This window comes from Falco rusticolus, chromosome 7 (genome assembly GCF_015220075.1).
Source record: "Falco rusticolus isolate bFalRus1 chromosome 7, bFalRus1.pri, whole genome shotgun sequence".
Lineage (NCBI taxonomy): Eukaryota > Metazoa > Chordata > Aves > Falconiformes > Falconidae > Falco > Falco rusticolus.
Window position 1 is genome coordinate 2,398,211 of NC_051193.1, and position 16,120 is coordinate 2,414,330.

General features: G+C 60.1%; 1 protein-coding gene across 3 annotated transcripts; it reads right to left on the reverse strand.

Moving 5' to 3' along the window:
* Positions 1 to 3,203: 3,203 nt before the first annotated feature.
* Positions 3,204 to 16,079, reverse strand: PTPN9 (protein tyrosine phosphatase non-receptor type 9). 3 transcript variants are annotated; one of them, XM_037395353.1, is made up of 13 exons: positions 15,657 to 16,079; positions 10,754 to 10,897; positions 10,155 to 10,244; positions 9,920 to 10,044; positions 9,004 to 9,109; positions 8,239 to 8,349; positions 7,199 to 7,527; positions 6,708 to 6,801; positions 6,505 to 6,574; positions 5,835 to 5,913; positions 5,429 to 5,579; positions 5,125 to 5,332; positions 3,204 to 4,830 (listed from the first exon to the last, which is right to left on the reverse strand). In XM_037395353.1, exons 1-13 carry the CDS (start codon positions 15,687 to 15,689, stop codon positions 4,604 to 4,606), a joined length of 1,767 nt encoding a protein of 588 aa, XP_037251250.1. In that variant the 5' UTR covers positions 15,690 to 16,079; the 3' UTR covers positions 3,204 to 4,603. The 3 variants fall into 3 exon arrangements, with proteins under 3 accessions (XP_037251250.1, XP_037251251.1, XP_037251249.1); XM_037395354.1 differs by lacking the exon at positions 15,657 to 16,079 and adding an exon at positions 12,687 to 12,812; XM_037395352.1 differs by lacking the exon at positions 15,657 to 16,079 and adding an exon at positions 12,687 to 12,757 and having other exon boundaries at positions 10,754 to 12,411.
* Between the last annotated feature and the right edge of the window lie 41 nt (positions 16,080 to 16,120).

Here is a 16,120-nt window from a genome sequence, read left to right on the forward strand (position 1 = left end):
TTCTCCTTCTCAGCTCCAACCCCCAGCCAGGGCAGGGAGCAGGTGGCCTACAGGTGCTGCCAGGAGGCCAGGACGTGTGGGCACGGCTGAGCGAGGAGACTTACTTGCTGCTTCAGCCAGGAGCTGCAGCTCGGTTTAGCTGCTGAAAAGCCCCTGGCACGGGGCATTTGAACCTGCACAGGCTGCCATGTCACTGGGGATCAAGCCCAAACCTAGGAAGCTGATGGCAAGGAAGCAGGAGGGCTGAGAAATGAAACACTCCAGAGCCAGGCTGCTTCCATACTCCAGGGATTCAACATGTGCTGGGCAAATTACAAGCACTAAAGTAATGGTAATTAGCGAGGCAGCGTGCATGCAGCCAAGAAACCCAGAATGCCAAATGAGACAGGTGGGCACAGGGCTGGCATCGCCACTTTGGGGTTTTCCCTGCAACGGCTTTAAATCCCATTTCCATCCTCAAACAGAACTTTGGATTTTGTTCCTGGGCTTGTTTTGATTTAGGATGTCCCTCCTGTGCATTTTGCCCGTGTGACTGATCCCCACCCCCAGGGCACTCCGGCGAAGGGGAGATGCTGTGGGCAGGGCAAGGTAAATCTGCTGCCTGCATGCAGCAGCCAGTTTCTCCCACCACTCTCCAAACAATGCAAAGTTTTACTTTCCAATAACACTTCGCTTAGTTCTCTGCATGAAGTAGCCATTTCCACGGAAATCCGTTTCTGCTGCCGAGTGGGACCTGCTGGCACAGGGTGAAGGAGTGGATGGAACAAAAATCTCACGTTGTGCAAGAGGACTGAAAACGCTGTCTTTGACAAATGCAGCCCTGGAAATAGTCGGGGTGTGTGTGGGGTGTTTGGGTTGTTTTCCCATGGAAAACACTTACAGCCCTTTCCTCCGCCTCCGGCACAGATGGGATCTTCATCCCTCCCGGAAGGGAGCTGCTCAGGTCTACGACAGTGGTGTGACAGTGGTGTAGCTGAGTGGTTCCCATTCAGAAGGGGTGTTGGTGATCTCCCTCCCCCTCATCTTTGCCTAAGGACGGTTTTCTCTGGGTTAACCCTCCCACTGCACTGCCCCCAGGCTGAGCCCAAAGGATGGAGGCAGCTGAAGAAATCCTCTGCCCTATCTTCTGCTGACATTTTTCTGTTGGAGGCCACCAGAATGGTTAAAAAACACCAAACCTCGAATTTGAAGTCCAAAACCACTGACAGCTGATCTTATCACAAGAAGAGTTGAAAGGGGAAACCTTTTAAAAGAAGTCAAAAAAGAAAAATCAAGCTTAAAAACCGCAATATATATTAACATGAACCTGAAGCGCCCTTTGGCTAAACACTCTCCAGTGCCACGCTGCTATTCCTACTGCGAAACTGACAGACATCCAGGACATGGATCTCCTCAGAAATGTTTCAGTTCTCTGTGCCCACATCATGTGGAATTTTTTCCCCACGTCCACAGCCCAGGCTTGGTTGGGATTTTGGAGTCTATGGAAGAAAGACAGGCTGGGGCCACCCGCGGGGCCACGGGGGACACTTGGCACCAGCTGCAGCGCTTTGTTCTGGACCTGACACCTCACTGAAAGGCCTGCTGGAGCCAGGGAGAGCCACTGCCAACAGCACAGGTTTGAAAACGAGCCACAGACACCCCCTTTCTGCCCATGTGCCGACAAGAAAGCCCAGCTGGGGTGAGGAACATGTTTGGCAGTGAAGAGGAAGGGCCCTGGGATCCTTCCGAGGATGAGGGGCTGCCCCGCATGCTGGAGCCACCCTGCAGTGGGTGCCAGGAGGGAAACTCAAGGCCAGCCTGGGCCAGAGGAGCCACTTGCCGGGTGAGACTGCGCAGGCTGATGCTGCTTGAGGAGCACACGGGGCAGAAAATGGCACCTAGAAGAACAGGACACTCCAGCTGAAAGAAAACTGCACCGCAGGTGGGATGCGCACAGCTCCAGGGATGCCCAAACACCTCTCACACAGCCACAGGCGCTGGGGCACGCAGCCCTTAAAGACAGATGCCGTGCTGCCTCTGGACCTTTTCCAGCCATCCAGCCCACACATTTGGCACCAGCTTGGCACAGCCAAGCCTGTCCACACCTCAAGTGCAGAGGAAAGCTTCCCCCTCTGCCAGTCCCAGAAAGGTGCTGGCCTCCTTGGCTTTTGTGGATTCCAGCTGAGCAAACACAGGTGCTGCTCTTCCCACCTGTTGGTGACTCCTCGTCCAGGAGCCTCGCAGGGCTGGCCACTCTGAGGTGCGTGCTTTCCCACTGGCTCTGGGGCTTGATTTGCACCAGCCACCTCTTTTCTTCCCTCGCCTGGAAGCCTCCAGCTGCGGCTGCTGCTCCCAGCCTGGCATTGCTTGCACCGAAGGCGCAGGGGCTGGCTGTCAGCCAGGGAGCCCGCAGGCAGCCCGGCCACGTTGCCCTCAGCCATGCCTGCGGGTTTCTGTGCCCTACACACCTGCTCCAAGTGAGTCCAGCAGCACAGAAGTGACACCCTCACCCTGCAATCCAGCAGCGAAAAGCCTTTCCCCAACATCCCGAAATCACTGTGCCTCGTGAGGTGCAGGCAGCAGCAGGCAGACCCTGCGGCCAGCGCTCCCCATCCAGGGCATGACCTGGCACCTGGAGGCTCCCTGCAGGTGGAGGTTTGGTTTCCTGGAGTGCTCAGCAGGGTGGCCAACACAGCCCCAGGGCTTTCTAAATAATTATTAATAAAAATAGGAGGAAGGTGACAGCTGGAGAAATGGCGTATGCAAAGAGGAGGCTCCACAGAGCCCGTTGCTTGAAGCAGGACAGATTGATGCTCTGAGGCTCGGCCAGGCCCTGGGAAAAAAGGCAGGAGCTCAGATGGGGGCCACTTGTTGTTGCCCCCCAGCAAACGGGGCTGCATACAGCACAGCCCTTCTCGCTGCCCTCCCTCCTGCCCACCCAGGAAAGCAGCCTGGTTATCTCTCACAGGGCCTCACCCGGGACAGGAGGGGGCTGGCCGGCTCTCACAGCTGCTGCCCCAAGCCCTCCAGCCCCATGGGACTTCTACCCCGTGCTCCCCCATGCCACCCTGTGCCCCCCCCCAAAGTTCTGGGGAGCTGCAGCAGGTCCGTGTGTCCCCAGGGATGGGGCCAGCTTGCTTTTGGGGACTGCGGGGTGTGCAAAACCCTAAGTTCCCTCCCTCTCCTCTCCTGCCCCTGATCAACTCCACCACGATAGCCACAAGGACTGGTCACTGGTAGTATATTTATATGTCGATACAAATAAAACAAAACAAAACCCAAAAAGTAACAACAAAAATGTTTCTCTGAACGAGAGCAAAATAGGAACATTTACAAATACTTCTGGCTCTGGCTTGGATCAAGTTAATGTTAAATATAAAAAAAAACAAAACGAAACAACCCCCCCCCCCCAAGATTATAAAAAAATAAGAATATACACATTCAAAGAGCTTATTACAGTATAAAGTCACCGAGCCCCAGCGCTGCCAGCCCCAGCTCCCCTGGGCAGCGTGGAGGGGCAGTGGCTGGGGTGGTGGCAGCCGTCCTGGCAGGTGCCACTGCCACCTCTTGAGGGTTTCGGCTCTTTTTGCTCAGCGCTCTTCCAGCCCGTGACTCACCACGGGGCTGGGCCCGCAGGTTCCCACTGCCGGCTTGGGAAAGCCGGGCAACCTGGAGAGCCGGTCGGTCCCCGGCCAGCCCCACCGCCTTGTACCTAGTGACTCCCAGGGGTGCGCCCCGAGGGGCAAAGGATGCCCATGAGTTCCTCACTCCCCCCAGCCAACCTGCCTGCCGTGGCCAAATTCCTCCAGATTCTCCTCCTGGGAGCAAAGCTGCTGGGAGACGATGGCGAGGAAGGTGAAACAGGGGAAGGATGCTGCTGAGCATCCCATGGGATGGACTGGGGAGCAGGTACTGGGTCCCAACGCTGCCCATGAGGAGCAGGAAAGGGAAAAAAGGGGGGTGGGAAAAATTAATAATAAAGACAAGACAGAGCCAGGACCAAACTCACCACTCCAGGGATCACAGCGGTGAGATGGCAGGACAGCAGGGACCCACAGGAGCTGCTAAAACGGGTGCTTGTATATATGTATCTATATAATGGCCGGGGTTGGGCACAGCGTGGATATATTATATACACACATACATACAGACACACAGACTTAGTGGCAGGTAAGACTGACGTAGGTGCCTATTCCTAAGCCCCAGGGCAGGACTGGAAACACATTTCCTAGAGCTTTGCAAAGCCCCTCTCTAAATACACTTTAGATGGTACCAACAAAAAAAATAAAATTAAAAAAACAAACAACCCCCCAAAAACTCGAAGAGAAGAAAAACCACCTCCCCAGACAACCAACAGACACACTGTGGAGAGGAGCGAGAGCCTCTTCCCACACCATCCTCCACCCCCTGGCGAGCGGCAGCCACCATTTGGTTTGAGTAAGGCACAGTTCGATAGCAGTGCTAACAGCCGGGGACGGGCGGCCACCACGCTCCGGCACCGCCGCGCTCCGGCACTGCCACCCCGACAGCTCTGCCGAGCCCCGGTGGGCACAGAAGCGGCTCCGGCAGCCCCAGGAGGATGGGAAAGGGGCAGGGGGGGAGGTCTGCAGGGAGGCGGAGGGTCTCAGTGTCCCGGCGAGCTCTTCTCCTGGCCGGCCCGGCTGTGGTTGGCGAGCAGCAGGCCCTCGCGCTGGGCGTGCTCGAGGACGGCGGTGTAACAGAAATAATACTGCTCGGGGGTCTGGATGCTGAAGGCACGCTGGGTCCGCATGCGCAGCACCGTCTGGTAGATGTTCAGCGTGCCCATGTCCTGCAGCTGGGACAGGCAGATGTCCAGCGCGCAGAAGGTACCTGGGGACAACGACGTCAACCACCAAAGAGCCATCACTATCCCCTGCAAGAACTGGAACGGGGCAGTGGTGGTCCTCACCCCCCCCCCAACCTCCCGCACGAGACCATGGGCATCGGGAGAAGCAGGGCAGGGATTTCCCCCAGGTCTGATGGCTCCAGAAAGTCCTGGGGACACGTGTGACGGGTCTGCCAGCTTGCAATCAGACGTGGGTCCCTGGGATGGAAATGCCTCGGGGAGGCTGGACTTGCCTCTCGCCCCCTCCAACACCCCCAGCAGCAGGGCTACCCCGTTACCTGTCCTGCCGATGCCGGCACTGCAGTGCACCACAACTGGGGGTCCCCCGGGGTGACCCTTGAAGCGAGGTCCCAGGGCGCTGACTGCCACCCTCTGCTGCTGCTTCACGGCCCCCAAAAAGTCAATGAGAGTGGCCGCAGAGGAGGGGACACCATAATCCGGCCAGCTCAGGTACTGGAAGTGGGACACCAGCCGCCGCTCCCTCGTCTGGGGGAAAGCAGGGGGGGGTTAGACCCTCTCCCCTCCTCTGCCCCCAGCCAGAGAGGACCCCCAGTGCCCCTGTGCCATCCCCTGGCCACACACCTCTGAGCTGTGGATCTCCAGGATGGTTTTCTTGTAATGGTTGAGGTTCTCCACACCCAGGTTGGTGATGGTCAGGGCCCCGAAGCACACCTGGGAATCCTTCTCCAGGGGCCAGTACTGGCCGCACTTTCTCCTGCCTCCCTCCTCCAGCCTGGGAGCAGAAGGACAGGTTGGTGATGTCCTCCTTGCCCTGCTGGGAACGCGCCCCATGCCAACCGGACTTGGCCCCCTGGGATCCCAAAAGGCCCACACAGACCATCCCTGATGTGATGTCCCCACCCTGCGGGGCTCGGGCTGGCACCACAGCTGCGAGGTCACTGCAGAGAGCACAGCACCGCTCATCCAACACCAAAAATGCTCATTTTGCAAAGAAAAACAGGGCTGTGCCCCCGCCATAAGCACTCACCGAGTCGTCATCACGATCACCAGGACATTTTGCTCCCACACCATGCGCCAGAAGTCACCGTAGGTGTTTTCCAGAGGCCCTGCAGGGACAGCCCACGTATCAGCCCAAGACCTGATGGATTTGGGCCAGCCCCTTGGCCCAGCAGCCCCCCTTGCCCCCCCGGGGGAACCACAGCCCCTTCCTGCTAGAACTGACCCCAGTATAGATCCACCAGCCCTGCCTGGAGCTGCCACTGACTGCCCCCCCCAGCGCCGAATCCCTACGGCTCGGCACCGATTCCCCCTCTCTGCTCCATCCCCGGGCAGCCGGGGCAAACCCAGGGGCTGGGTTAGGGGCAGGAGGAGGGGGCTGCCAGCGCTGCTGCCAGCGGGGGTTGCTCAGCCCAGGACCTGTTCTGTGGGAGGTGGCTGAAGGAGGACAGACCCGCTTGCTCCCTCCCAGGAGAAACTGCTCCCGCCTGGCTGGGAACCAGGACGGGAGTAAATACACCCAGAGAGAAGTAAATAAATACACCCAGGGAGGAGTAAATACACCCAAGCGAGGAGGGGGGCTTGCAGTGCCCTGCTCCCAGAATGTCCCCCACCATGGCTGGTGGCTGATGCTGGGCAGGGGGGTGAAGCCCACACGTGCACCAGAAGCAAAATAAGCCCTTGGTGGGCTCAGGCCGTACCTTGAGTCCCGATGTAAGCGTTCCTCTGCTTGTAGCCGTCCATGAAGCTCGCGTTGATGTAGTCGGTCAGCTGCGGGGAGAAGAGCGCGCACAGCATGAGCCCTCCGGAGCCCCACGGCCGGGGCGGCTGAGCTCGGCTTCACTGGGACCCCCGAGCTCGGCTTCACGTGGGACCCCCGCGTTGCCACCCCAGGCTGGCTCACCTCCGGGCGGCTGTATGGCTTTGCCAGCTTGACGCGGGTTTGGTCCAGGCAGGGCACGTCCCCGTACCGGTTCTTCTCCTGGTTGTAGGGTGCCCTGGGAGGCGGGAGAGAGGGACATGGGGATGTTTTCCAAGCAGGGAAGGAAAAGGCAGCATCCCTCTCTCTGCACAAGCCTCCAGCGCCCATAGCTTGGGCTCTGCTGCCATCACCTGGCCAAAGCCTCGGGAAGCGGAGTCCCGGCCAGGTCCTGGTCCCCACTGTCCCCAGCGCGGCGCCCTCCTACCCCCGGGGGCTGCAGGAGCCATGAAGGGGACTCCCAGCATCGCTGGGCTGGCGGATCTCCATTGCTAACCCAAAGCACTGCACCCCAAAGAGCCAGATGGGCTATCACTGAGCTCCAGAAGTGCAGTGATGGGGGGGACCCAGCTTTTTTGGAGCAGGAGAGGGTGCCCCCATGGTGGCCCGCACCTGGCTCCCTCCCCCCAACTCACAAAGAGCAGACAAAGGTGCCAGCAGGGCTCCGGCGCCGTATATCTTCATACTCTTCATAGATGCCCCGTTTCTGCTTGTGGTTGACGTGATCCAGCAGCTCCTGGAGGGTGACGGACTTGGGCCCGGGGACGTGGACAGAGCCGTTATCTTTGGGGGCCGCCAGCGGCACCAGGATGAGCTCGTCCAGGGGGTCAGGGTGCCCATTCTGCTGGGGCAGGAACCGGCAGTTCCAGCTCAGAGGGTCCAGTTTGAGGGAACCCCCAAGGTACTCGGGGAGGCACTCCCGGGGCAGGTGCTCCTTCAGCTCTGACATCTTCACCATCTGCACCTGCAGGAGGAAGAAGGCAGGGGTGACTCCAAGAAGGATGGAGAGGGTTCACTGCGGACAGGGATGACAAGGTCTCGCACGGTCCCAATGGAGCCTGGAGATTTCCCGCAACAGCATCAGTGTCTTCCCCCTTCTTCCGCTGCCCCGGGAGGGCACCCAGGGGAACACCAGCAGTGGGGCAGGTGCTGGCCCCCCCACGTACCCATGTGGGAGTCCACACTGACACCCAGCTCCAAATTTGCAAGCAGCTCCAAGCTCCTACCAACAGCAGAGGGGCAAACTCCAGCTCAGGGAGACACCGGGCTGGAAACGGGCTCTGCCAGTGGCACCGCTGATGCCGAGAATACTGGTTTAGGTATTTTTGGCTTTGCCAGATAGGGCCTGAGCACAGGTACTTAAGCTTCCATTTTCCCCTGCGTGCTCAGCAGAGGTTTCCTTTCCCTTTAATCATTTACCATGGCCTCCACTTGCTGCTGCTGGCAGCATCACCGCAGAGGAAGTAAAGGGAAGGTGATTTCAGAAGGGGTTCAGTATATTTGCTGAAAAAACTGAAACAGGTTGGCAGCTATGCAGTTGGCTGAGAAAGCCTCCGTTTCCCACAGATTTGGGCTCAGCACCTTCCAGCAGACGGGAAGGGCACAAGCTCCTTACACCATCCCATCCCAAAGGGAAAACAGCCTCAGTCCTCCCTGCTGGGGTGAGCCCACTCACCCGCTCCCGCAGCTTCTCCTTCAGCAGCAGGCTGATGATGGAGTAGGGCACGCGAAACCACATGGGTGCTCCCACGATGAAAACCTTCTTGAGCCGAGCCGGGAAGGCACCCTGCAGGCAGGAGGGGGTCAGATCCATGGTGTCGGGGAGGAACCGGCCCCTCTCCGCGCTCTCCCAGGGGGGACACACGTCCCAGCAGAGGTGACGACTAGCAAAGGGGACCCTGAGGTGGCAATGCCACATCCGAAGCTCCCCTCGCACACAGCTGTTAGCCCACAGCCACACTTAGTTTTATGCTCCGATATGGAAACAAATTATTTCCCTGGAATTATGTAGGCAGAGGGTTTGGCTCTACAGGGGAGAGGTGAAGCCTGGGAGCTGGGATCTGTCCGGAGAACACACCCTGGCCAATATTTACTGCTATTTATTTTTTTTCCGGAGAAGGGAGGAGGCACGAAATGCCAGCATGATTAAAAAATAATTTGCATCTGTTTTCCCAAAAGCGCTGCCAGCAGCTGCGAGAGGAATCCGGCATGGGGACAGCTGATCCCCTCCCACCCGCGGGACCCGCAGCCCCGGGCTGGGTCCAGCCCGGCGGGCTCCCAATGCCAAGGTCCTGCAGGGCTGTAGCTGGTGCTCCTCGGCCAAGACGTGGTCAGCATGGTCTGGCATGAAAATTTCCGTCAAAGCCACAGGACGTTACGTACTCGGCGAGTGAGTGGCCCCTGCGCTGTCCCCAGACAGCGGGACACTCCCAGCCCTTACCTTCAGCAGGTTGAGGATCTTCTTGCTGAGGTCCAGCTCGAAGTTGGTGTACTGTGAGCCTGCCATGTCATAGATGAACACCAGCCCGTTCCTCTGGGTTTCGAAGCTGAGAGAAGGGAAAGAGCAAAGTCAACCCTGCAACACCCAACTGTGCAGCCCCTGCAGGAGGAGACCTACCCCACGCTAAACTCATCTTCAGCTCGCTGACTCCAAAAAATCCCCTTCTGTGCTGCCAGGAGGACTCACGCACCCAAAGCTTGAACCATGAACCAAAGCTTGCTTCTGCCCTTCCCAGCTGCTCCATCACCTCTTCCTAAAACCTTTATTTATGCCTGGCTCTTATCTTAAGCCTGTCACAGCTGCATCGCCCGTGACGGCTAAGTTCAAAAACAGAAAGAGCCCAGCAGGATAAGCGGAGCGTCCTGACTTCATATTTTTGGCAGGGCTCACATTACATCTTGCCGGTGGCAGGGCCACCTCCTCCCCGGCCAAAGCCTGCAGGAATCGGGGGCTTTGCTGAACTGAAACCTGGACGTAGGCAGGGAAAGGCTGCTAAGAGCCTGGGTCAGGACTCGGGGGATTTTGTTCCCCTGCTGAACGCCCCCACGGGGATGACCGGCTGGAGTTCAAACCGGGGGAAGGTGGGGAACTTCAGGCCACAGGGAGCTGCGAGCCCTTCTCTCCCCTAACTAGAGACAGGGCACGCAGAGGCACGCAGACAGACTCAGCCACAATTTCACCTTTGGGAATTCACATTCACGGCAGAGACGGCCCATCTTTGCCCCGTGAAGGCTTTTGGAGGGATTTCATCAAAACCTCAGCAAGCAGCAGCACCTGCCCTTGGCCCTGGGTGGGGAAAGGGGCTCTCGGGGACCCGCTGCTGTAGGACGCGGTACCTCGGCGGTGGCAGGCTCACCTCTCCACCGCTCGGTCCAGCAGGTAGAAGAGCGCCTGGAGCACCACATGCTGCACGCTCTTGCTGGGGTGGTGCAGCTTGGCTGTGAAGAGGGCGATGGAGGCTCCCGACGGGTCCCGCACGCTCTGGTGAGGAAACAGGGTCAAGCTCCCACAGCACCCAAGGATGCCCGCACAGAGCAGAGCCAGGACAAGCTGCCCGGCTGGGGTAACTGGGGGGGGATACCCCCGCTTACCAGAATGGTGAACTTGCCACTGAGCAGCTCCGAGCGCAGCGGCTCCTCATGTGGCTTCAGCTTCACAATGCCCTCCTTCAGCCGCGTCTCCTGTGGGCAGGGAGCAGCGTGATGGCCAGCACGGACACCACAGCCCTCCCCAGCCATCGCCACGTCCCCATGGGGCAGCCAGCCCTCCAAGGGAATCCCCAGCAGGGAAACCTCTGCTCCATGGCCCCATTTCCAAGCAGAGGACTGCAGCTGGCTCCAGCACCACAACCCCCAGCACGGGGAGGAGCAGCTTTGCAAAAGCAGCATGGGAAATGTATATATGCATATATCTCCTTTATACAGTGGGAGACGCTCTGCGGGCATCACGCACCAGCCGGGAGGGCACCCTGCGAGCATGCACACTGCTCTCAGCAGGGGGGAGGGGACTGGGGTCGGTGAGATCTCCATGGTGACTTGTCTTGGCTGAAAAAGGATTTTCCAGCTGAATAAAACTCATAAGGGAGCGGGAAAAAGAAGTAAAGCAGGGAGAGGGTCGTCCCTGGGACCAGAGATCTCTCACAGAGCAGAACGCCCTCGGCTGGGGGGGGGACCCAGCCCTGCTCGCTTACCCGGTAGGAGTGAAAGAGCTCGATGGCCCGCAGGACATCAAACTTGCGGGCCATGAGGAACTTGACAGCCACATTCCAGGAGAGCGGGGACACATTGTACTGGCCCGTCCACTTGTTGATCTCCTCCAGGAACTGCTTGGTCGCCTGTGGGAGAGGCAGGGGGCATGCAGTGAGATGGGGCAGGAGGAGAAGGAATGCCCAAGGAGCATCCCTGGTCATGGTGGGAGCTACACGGTCCTCGGTACGTGGGCAGGGGCTGGGCACGTCTCGGCAAACCCAACAGTTCCTCGGGGTGAAGCGGGGAGCTCTACGGCAGCTACTGGGAAAGAGGGTGAGGGCAGTGGGGATGGAGACAAAGGCAATGCCAGCGTGGGGAAGGGAGCAAGTGGTAGGAGTGCTGGCACCGGAAAAACATCCTTGGGGCTGGGGGAGACTCATGGAAAGGAGAGGGGAAGCGAAAGGAGGATTTTTACAGGCATTAGACTCCCGTTCAGACACAGCAGCCCTAGCGCAGCGGGAACACCTCAGCAGCAGTGGCCTCCCGGGGCTGCAGCTCCACCGTGGAGCTGCCAGCCCATCCCGGTGAAATAAGAGCAGCATCGAGGGCCGACGCTCTGACATGCCGCGGGACACAGCCCAGTTTCACAGAGTTGCAGATGACCAGATGAGAAAGGTTCAGCTCAGGAGGGTCCCAGGATGCTCCTGCTGCTCCCCACAGCCCTGTTCCGCGCTGGGGTCACCCCGCACAAGCACGCTCCCGTCCCAAAGCACCGACACCACACGTGCCCGAAACCATGAGAAACCAAAAAAGAAAAACTTTTCCAACCCTAGCGCTGCCAGAGCAGAGTCACAAATCCCAACCTGCAACCTCCCGGCAGGCTTAAAGCCCTGAAGGCGAGCAAAACAACCCCAAAAGGTAGTATTTCTACAAGCTGTGTTTGCAAGGTGGGCTTGGGGCTTCCGAACGCCCGTGCTAATGGAAGCAGCTTTGCCTTCTGCTCTGTTATCGATCCCGTGTCCCACATGGGAGCCCCGAGGGAGCCTGGGCAGCACGGCCCAGCCTGCCACCATGTACTGCTCAAGGGATGCGGGCAGGCCAGAGGGAGTCTCTGAAATGCCCTGCTCCCACCCACGTACACCCCAAAACGGAGCAGTTCCCATCCCTGCAAGAGCGGAGGATGGTGATGACGGTGCAAGGAGGACAGCGAGCGCTGAAGGCTGGCTCCTGGCGCAGGGAGCGCAGGCAGGCGGCGGTGTTGGATGTCAGGCAGTGGCACAGAGTTACTGGGAACTATTCAGCCAGAGAAGCTCGTCGGCATTAATGACTTCCGACAGGAGGAAGCGAAAGGCCGGGGTTTATCGGCGGCGCAAAGCTCGGCGGCACAGCAAGCCCCTCTCATGGGATGAGCCGAAGGAGCCCGGTTCGTTTGAGGGGTCTCTCTGCAGCCCACCTGGCATTGATCTGCAGGTGTTTTTGGAAGAAGTATCGGTTCAGCCAGCTGCTGGAAGCTGCTAAGGGCCAGCCCAGACCCCAGCGCATCACAGCCAGAAGCTCCCTAACTCAGTATCAGAATCCTGCAGAGCGGCCGGGTGAGCACCAGCTGGGAGGGAACGCACAGAATTGGGCTGGGTCTGCTGCCGGCAGCTCCAGGAGGAATCTGAAAGCAGATTTCAACAGCCCAGCTCCAAGCTCTAGCAAAAATCCCCTTTAAGCATCACAAGCCCTCCTGGCACAGTGGTGTGCCACTGTCAGCTGGCTGCAGCTTGACAGCCCGATCGGTCCCCCCATCTCTGCAATTGCTGGGGGCAAGGGACCAGAGGGGAGGGGGCAAGGTGGGGAGCAAAGAAGACATGGGGTTGTACACCCCCCTGCCTTGCATTCCCACCTCCCAGCCAGCAGCCGGAGGGAGCTTCTCCTGGGAGCTGTACTTACGGGACGCCCTTATCCCCATGGCTTCGTCTCCAACAGCCTCCACTTTGCCAAAACAAAAGCAACTCTTTGTGGCCCAAAGTGCTCATGGTTTCTCCTCGAACTCAAGAGGGATGGGGAAAATAAACAGGGGAACACAGAAACCATCTTCAGCCTTAACGCAACACACACTCCCACACGTACATATATCAAATATAGCCTATCCATGAGCTCAGGTGGGGAGCCCCACCGGCCGCACCCTGGTGGGCCAGGGAGTGAGTCCCCCTGGGACCCCCCTGCTGCCCAAAAGCCAGGGCTGGGCTGGAGATGCAAACCCAGAGAAACAGCAGAGATGCTCCTTCCCCAGCACACGCAGGATGGCACAGGGATGGGGGTGAGCACCAGGCACGCTCCCACCGCCCTCAGATGGAGACCAGAGCCGGCACCGCAACCTGGGACAAGAAAGACGGCCTGAGACGATGGGAAGGACGCCCCGAGGGGCGCGGTGGCAGCTGGGAGAGGACGCAACATGTGGTTCGGGTCTCCTTCCTCAACACCTAACCCATCACGCCTCATGCGATCCCACTGCCAGCACCCATCATGAGGGATGTCAGGCTTTTTGCAAGGGGGGAAAGACCCAAAAGAACAAGCACCAACTTTGCCACGCCATGAACTCCAACTTTCTCCTGCAGCTAAACGAAATCCCAAACTTACCAGCGCCAACATTCAACAGCAGGCGACCCAGGAGTTACTGAGCCGAGCATCACTGCCAGCCGCAGCTCTGCCCCCTCCCTCCACCGGGTCTCACCGTTGTTCCTGGCCCCGATCCTGTTTGGGTTCGTGCGGGTGCCGAGGTGAGCGCCGCAGGGATCGCTTCACGCGCTGGGTGCGCAGCCCGTGACCCAGAGCTGCAGCAAGCAGCCCCGGTTCTGCGAGTGACGCAGCGCTGGGAGCGAAATGGTCCGTGGCTGGGTGTTTTGAACAATGCTGCTCTTTGGAGCACTGGTGTCATCGAAGTCCCCGCTTCACTGTGCCAGGGCAGGGCGGTGACAAAGCCACCGCCGCAGGAACACGGGGGCTCTTCAAGGCCTCCTCCCCCGGGCTGGCAGGCAGCAAACCCACCCTCATTCTTCAGCCCGGGGACAGGGGGACACAAGTCCTGTGAAAAATCACAGCTGAAAACCCGAGGAAGACCAGTTTGGCTCCTCTGGGATAGGCTGGGGAGGGAACTGCGGAGATCTTGGGGAGTCGGAGGTGTCCCGAGGTTGGCAGGGAGAGGAGAGGGGTGAAATCCCCCCCAGCTTGCTGTTGGTAACGGAGAGAGCGGAGTGAGCAGAGGAAATCCTGATGATGGTCCCGAGGAGGATGAAGAGGTGGCAGGAAGGGGATGTCCCAGCCCCAGCCAGCACTGACCCACCAAGAGAGAATCTGCCACTATTTTGGCTTCCAAGCCATGGAGGGCAGCGCCGAGGGCAGCCTTCCCCACCCCTGCCTGGTGATCCAAACCTGGAGCCATTCCTGAAAATACCTCTTCATCTTCTCCATCTGATATTCCTGCACAAACCAAACGCCTTGGATCCCTCTCCTGGGATCCTGGCTGCGGAAGCCCAGCCACGGCCCCGCTGCAAACCAAGCTCCCTGCCTTTTTTTTTTTTTTTTTTCCCAGGTCTTCTAAAACCCCGTTTGCTGGAAGCTTCACCCGCTCCGTGACGCAGGGGAAACACAAATCACAGGCACCGGTGGGGACACAGGGCATGAACACCCCCTTCTCCTCGTGATTTTATTGCCCTGGAGATAGCGGTACCACGCTGATAGCGGGAGGTGTGGTGGAGGAGAAAGCCTGGGAGCACCAGTGTGGGCTGCAGGACTGACTCTGCCAGCTCTGGGCTTGTGCGGCCACGGGGTCTGGGGGAACCTGGGGTCCCCCACCAACCCTCCTAAACCTCCCTGTAGGAATGAAGGATGTTTTTAAAAAAAAGAAAAACAACCAAATAAACAGAACACTGACCAGCTGGTCCCTTTTGCCTTCACATCATAAGCCCCCCAAGGCCAGCGAGGGGGCCAACACGACAGCCCGAGCATCACCCAGGGGAGCTCGGCGGGCGGCTCGGGTGCAGATGCGGAGCCGGGTGGGCATCCCTGGGGGTGAGGGTGAAGTGGGGGGCTGGGGGGGAACAGCCAGAGATGGTTCTCGTCATCTGACGCACCCTGGCTGGCTTATCGGCCCCGTTCCCCGAGCCCGGCGACATCCTCCCGCGCTGACGCAAGGCCGGTGGAGGAAGCCGGGACGTCACGGGAGGCCTGGGGCGTGGGAAGCGCGTGCACACGCATCCCCACGGCTGCCCACGGGGGGAGGCCGGCGAGGAGAGCCCACTGGTGCCCGGGGGGGGACACACGCACTACCACCCCCACTCTGGGGGTGCATGACCCCAACCCCGTGCTGCGGTACCCCTGCTTACCCTGGCATTGCAAAGGCCTCTGGGGTGCTGGGTGGGCAGCTTGGGGGTGTGTGTGGGGGTGTGTGTGGGGGGTGCCAGGATGGGAGTTGCCCGGGTTGGGGGGCTGCATGGGGTGGGGTCTGCCCGTTAAGAGGGCTGCCAGGGTGGGGAGTTGCCCAGTTTGGGGGGCTGCATACGTGGGGGGACTGCCTGGGTGGGGAGTTGCCCGGCTTGGGGGCTGCATAGGTGGGGGGGCTGCCCGGTGAGGGGGCTGCATAGGCGGGGAGTTGTCTGGGTTGGGGGGCTGCCCGGGTGGGGGGTTTGCATAGGTGGGGGATAGGTGGGGGGCTGCCTGGTGAGTGGGCTGCATAGGTGGGGGGCTGCCCGAATCGGGAGGAGGGGGCTTTGCCAATGGGGCTTTCCTTGGGGAGAACCGCCCCGCTGGGAGAAAACAGCCCTGCAACCCGGGACAGCCAAAAAAAAAAGGGGGAGGGGGGGCAGAGCCGGGGGTCCTGCCCTGCCCTGCCCAGCCCGGCCCGGCCCGGCGCGGACATACCTGCTCCTCCTCGGCGCTGAGCTCCGCGGCCATGCTGTGCTGTGCAGCGCGGCCCCGCTGCCCGCGGCGGGCCCTGCCGAGCCGAGCCGAGCCGTGCCAGCCGCGCCGCGCCGCGCCGTGCGAGCCGAGCCGCGCTAGGCGGCGGGCGCCCCACCGGAGCCCATCCCCGGGGGCCGGCGGCGCTGCGGGCACCGGCCCCTCCCGGCCGCCGCAGGCTCGGCACGGGCGGCTCCGCCCCGCGGTCCCCGCCGAAAGTGCCGAAAAAAAATAAATTAAAAAAATAAAAAAAATCGGAATAACCCCCCCGATCCCGCAGCCCCCCGGGAAGTTTCGCTCGCCCCAGGGAAGCGCCGCTCCGCTGGGCTGGGCCGGGCCGGGCTCCCCGCCCCGCTCCGCTCGGCCCCGGCGGGGGCGGCGGCAGGAAGCGCCCGCGGCCCCCTCCCCTCCCGCCCCCTCCCCTCGCT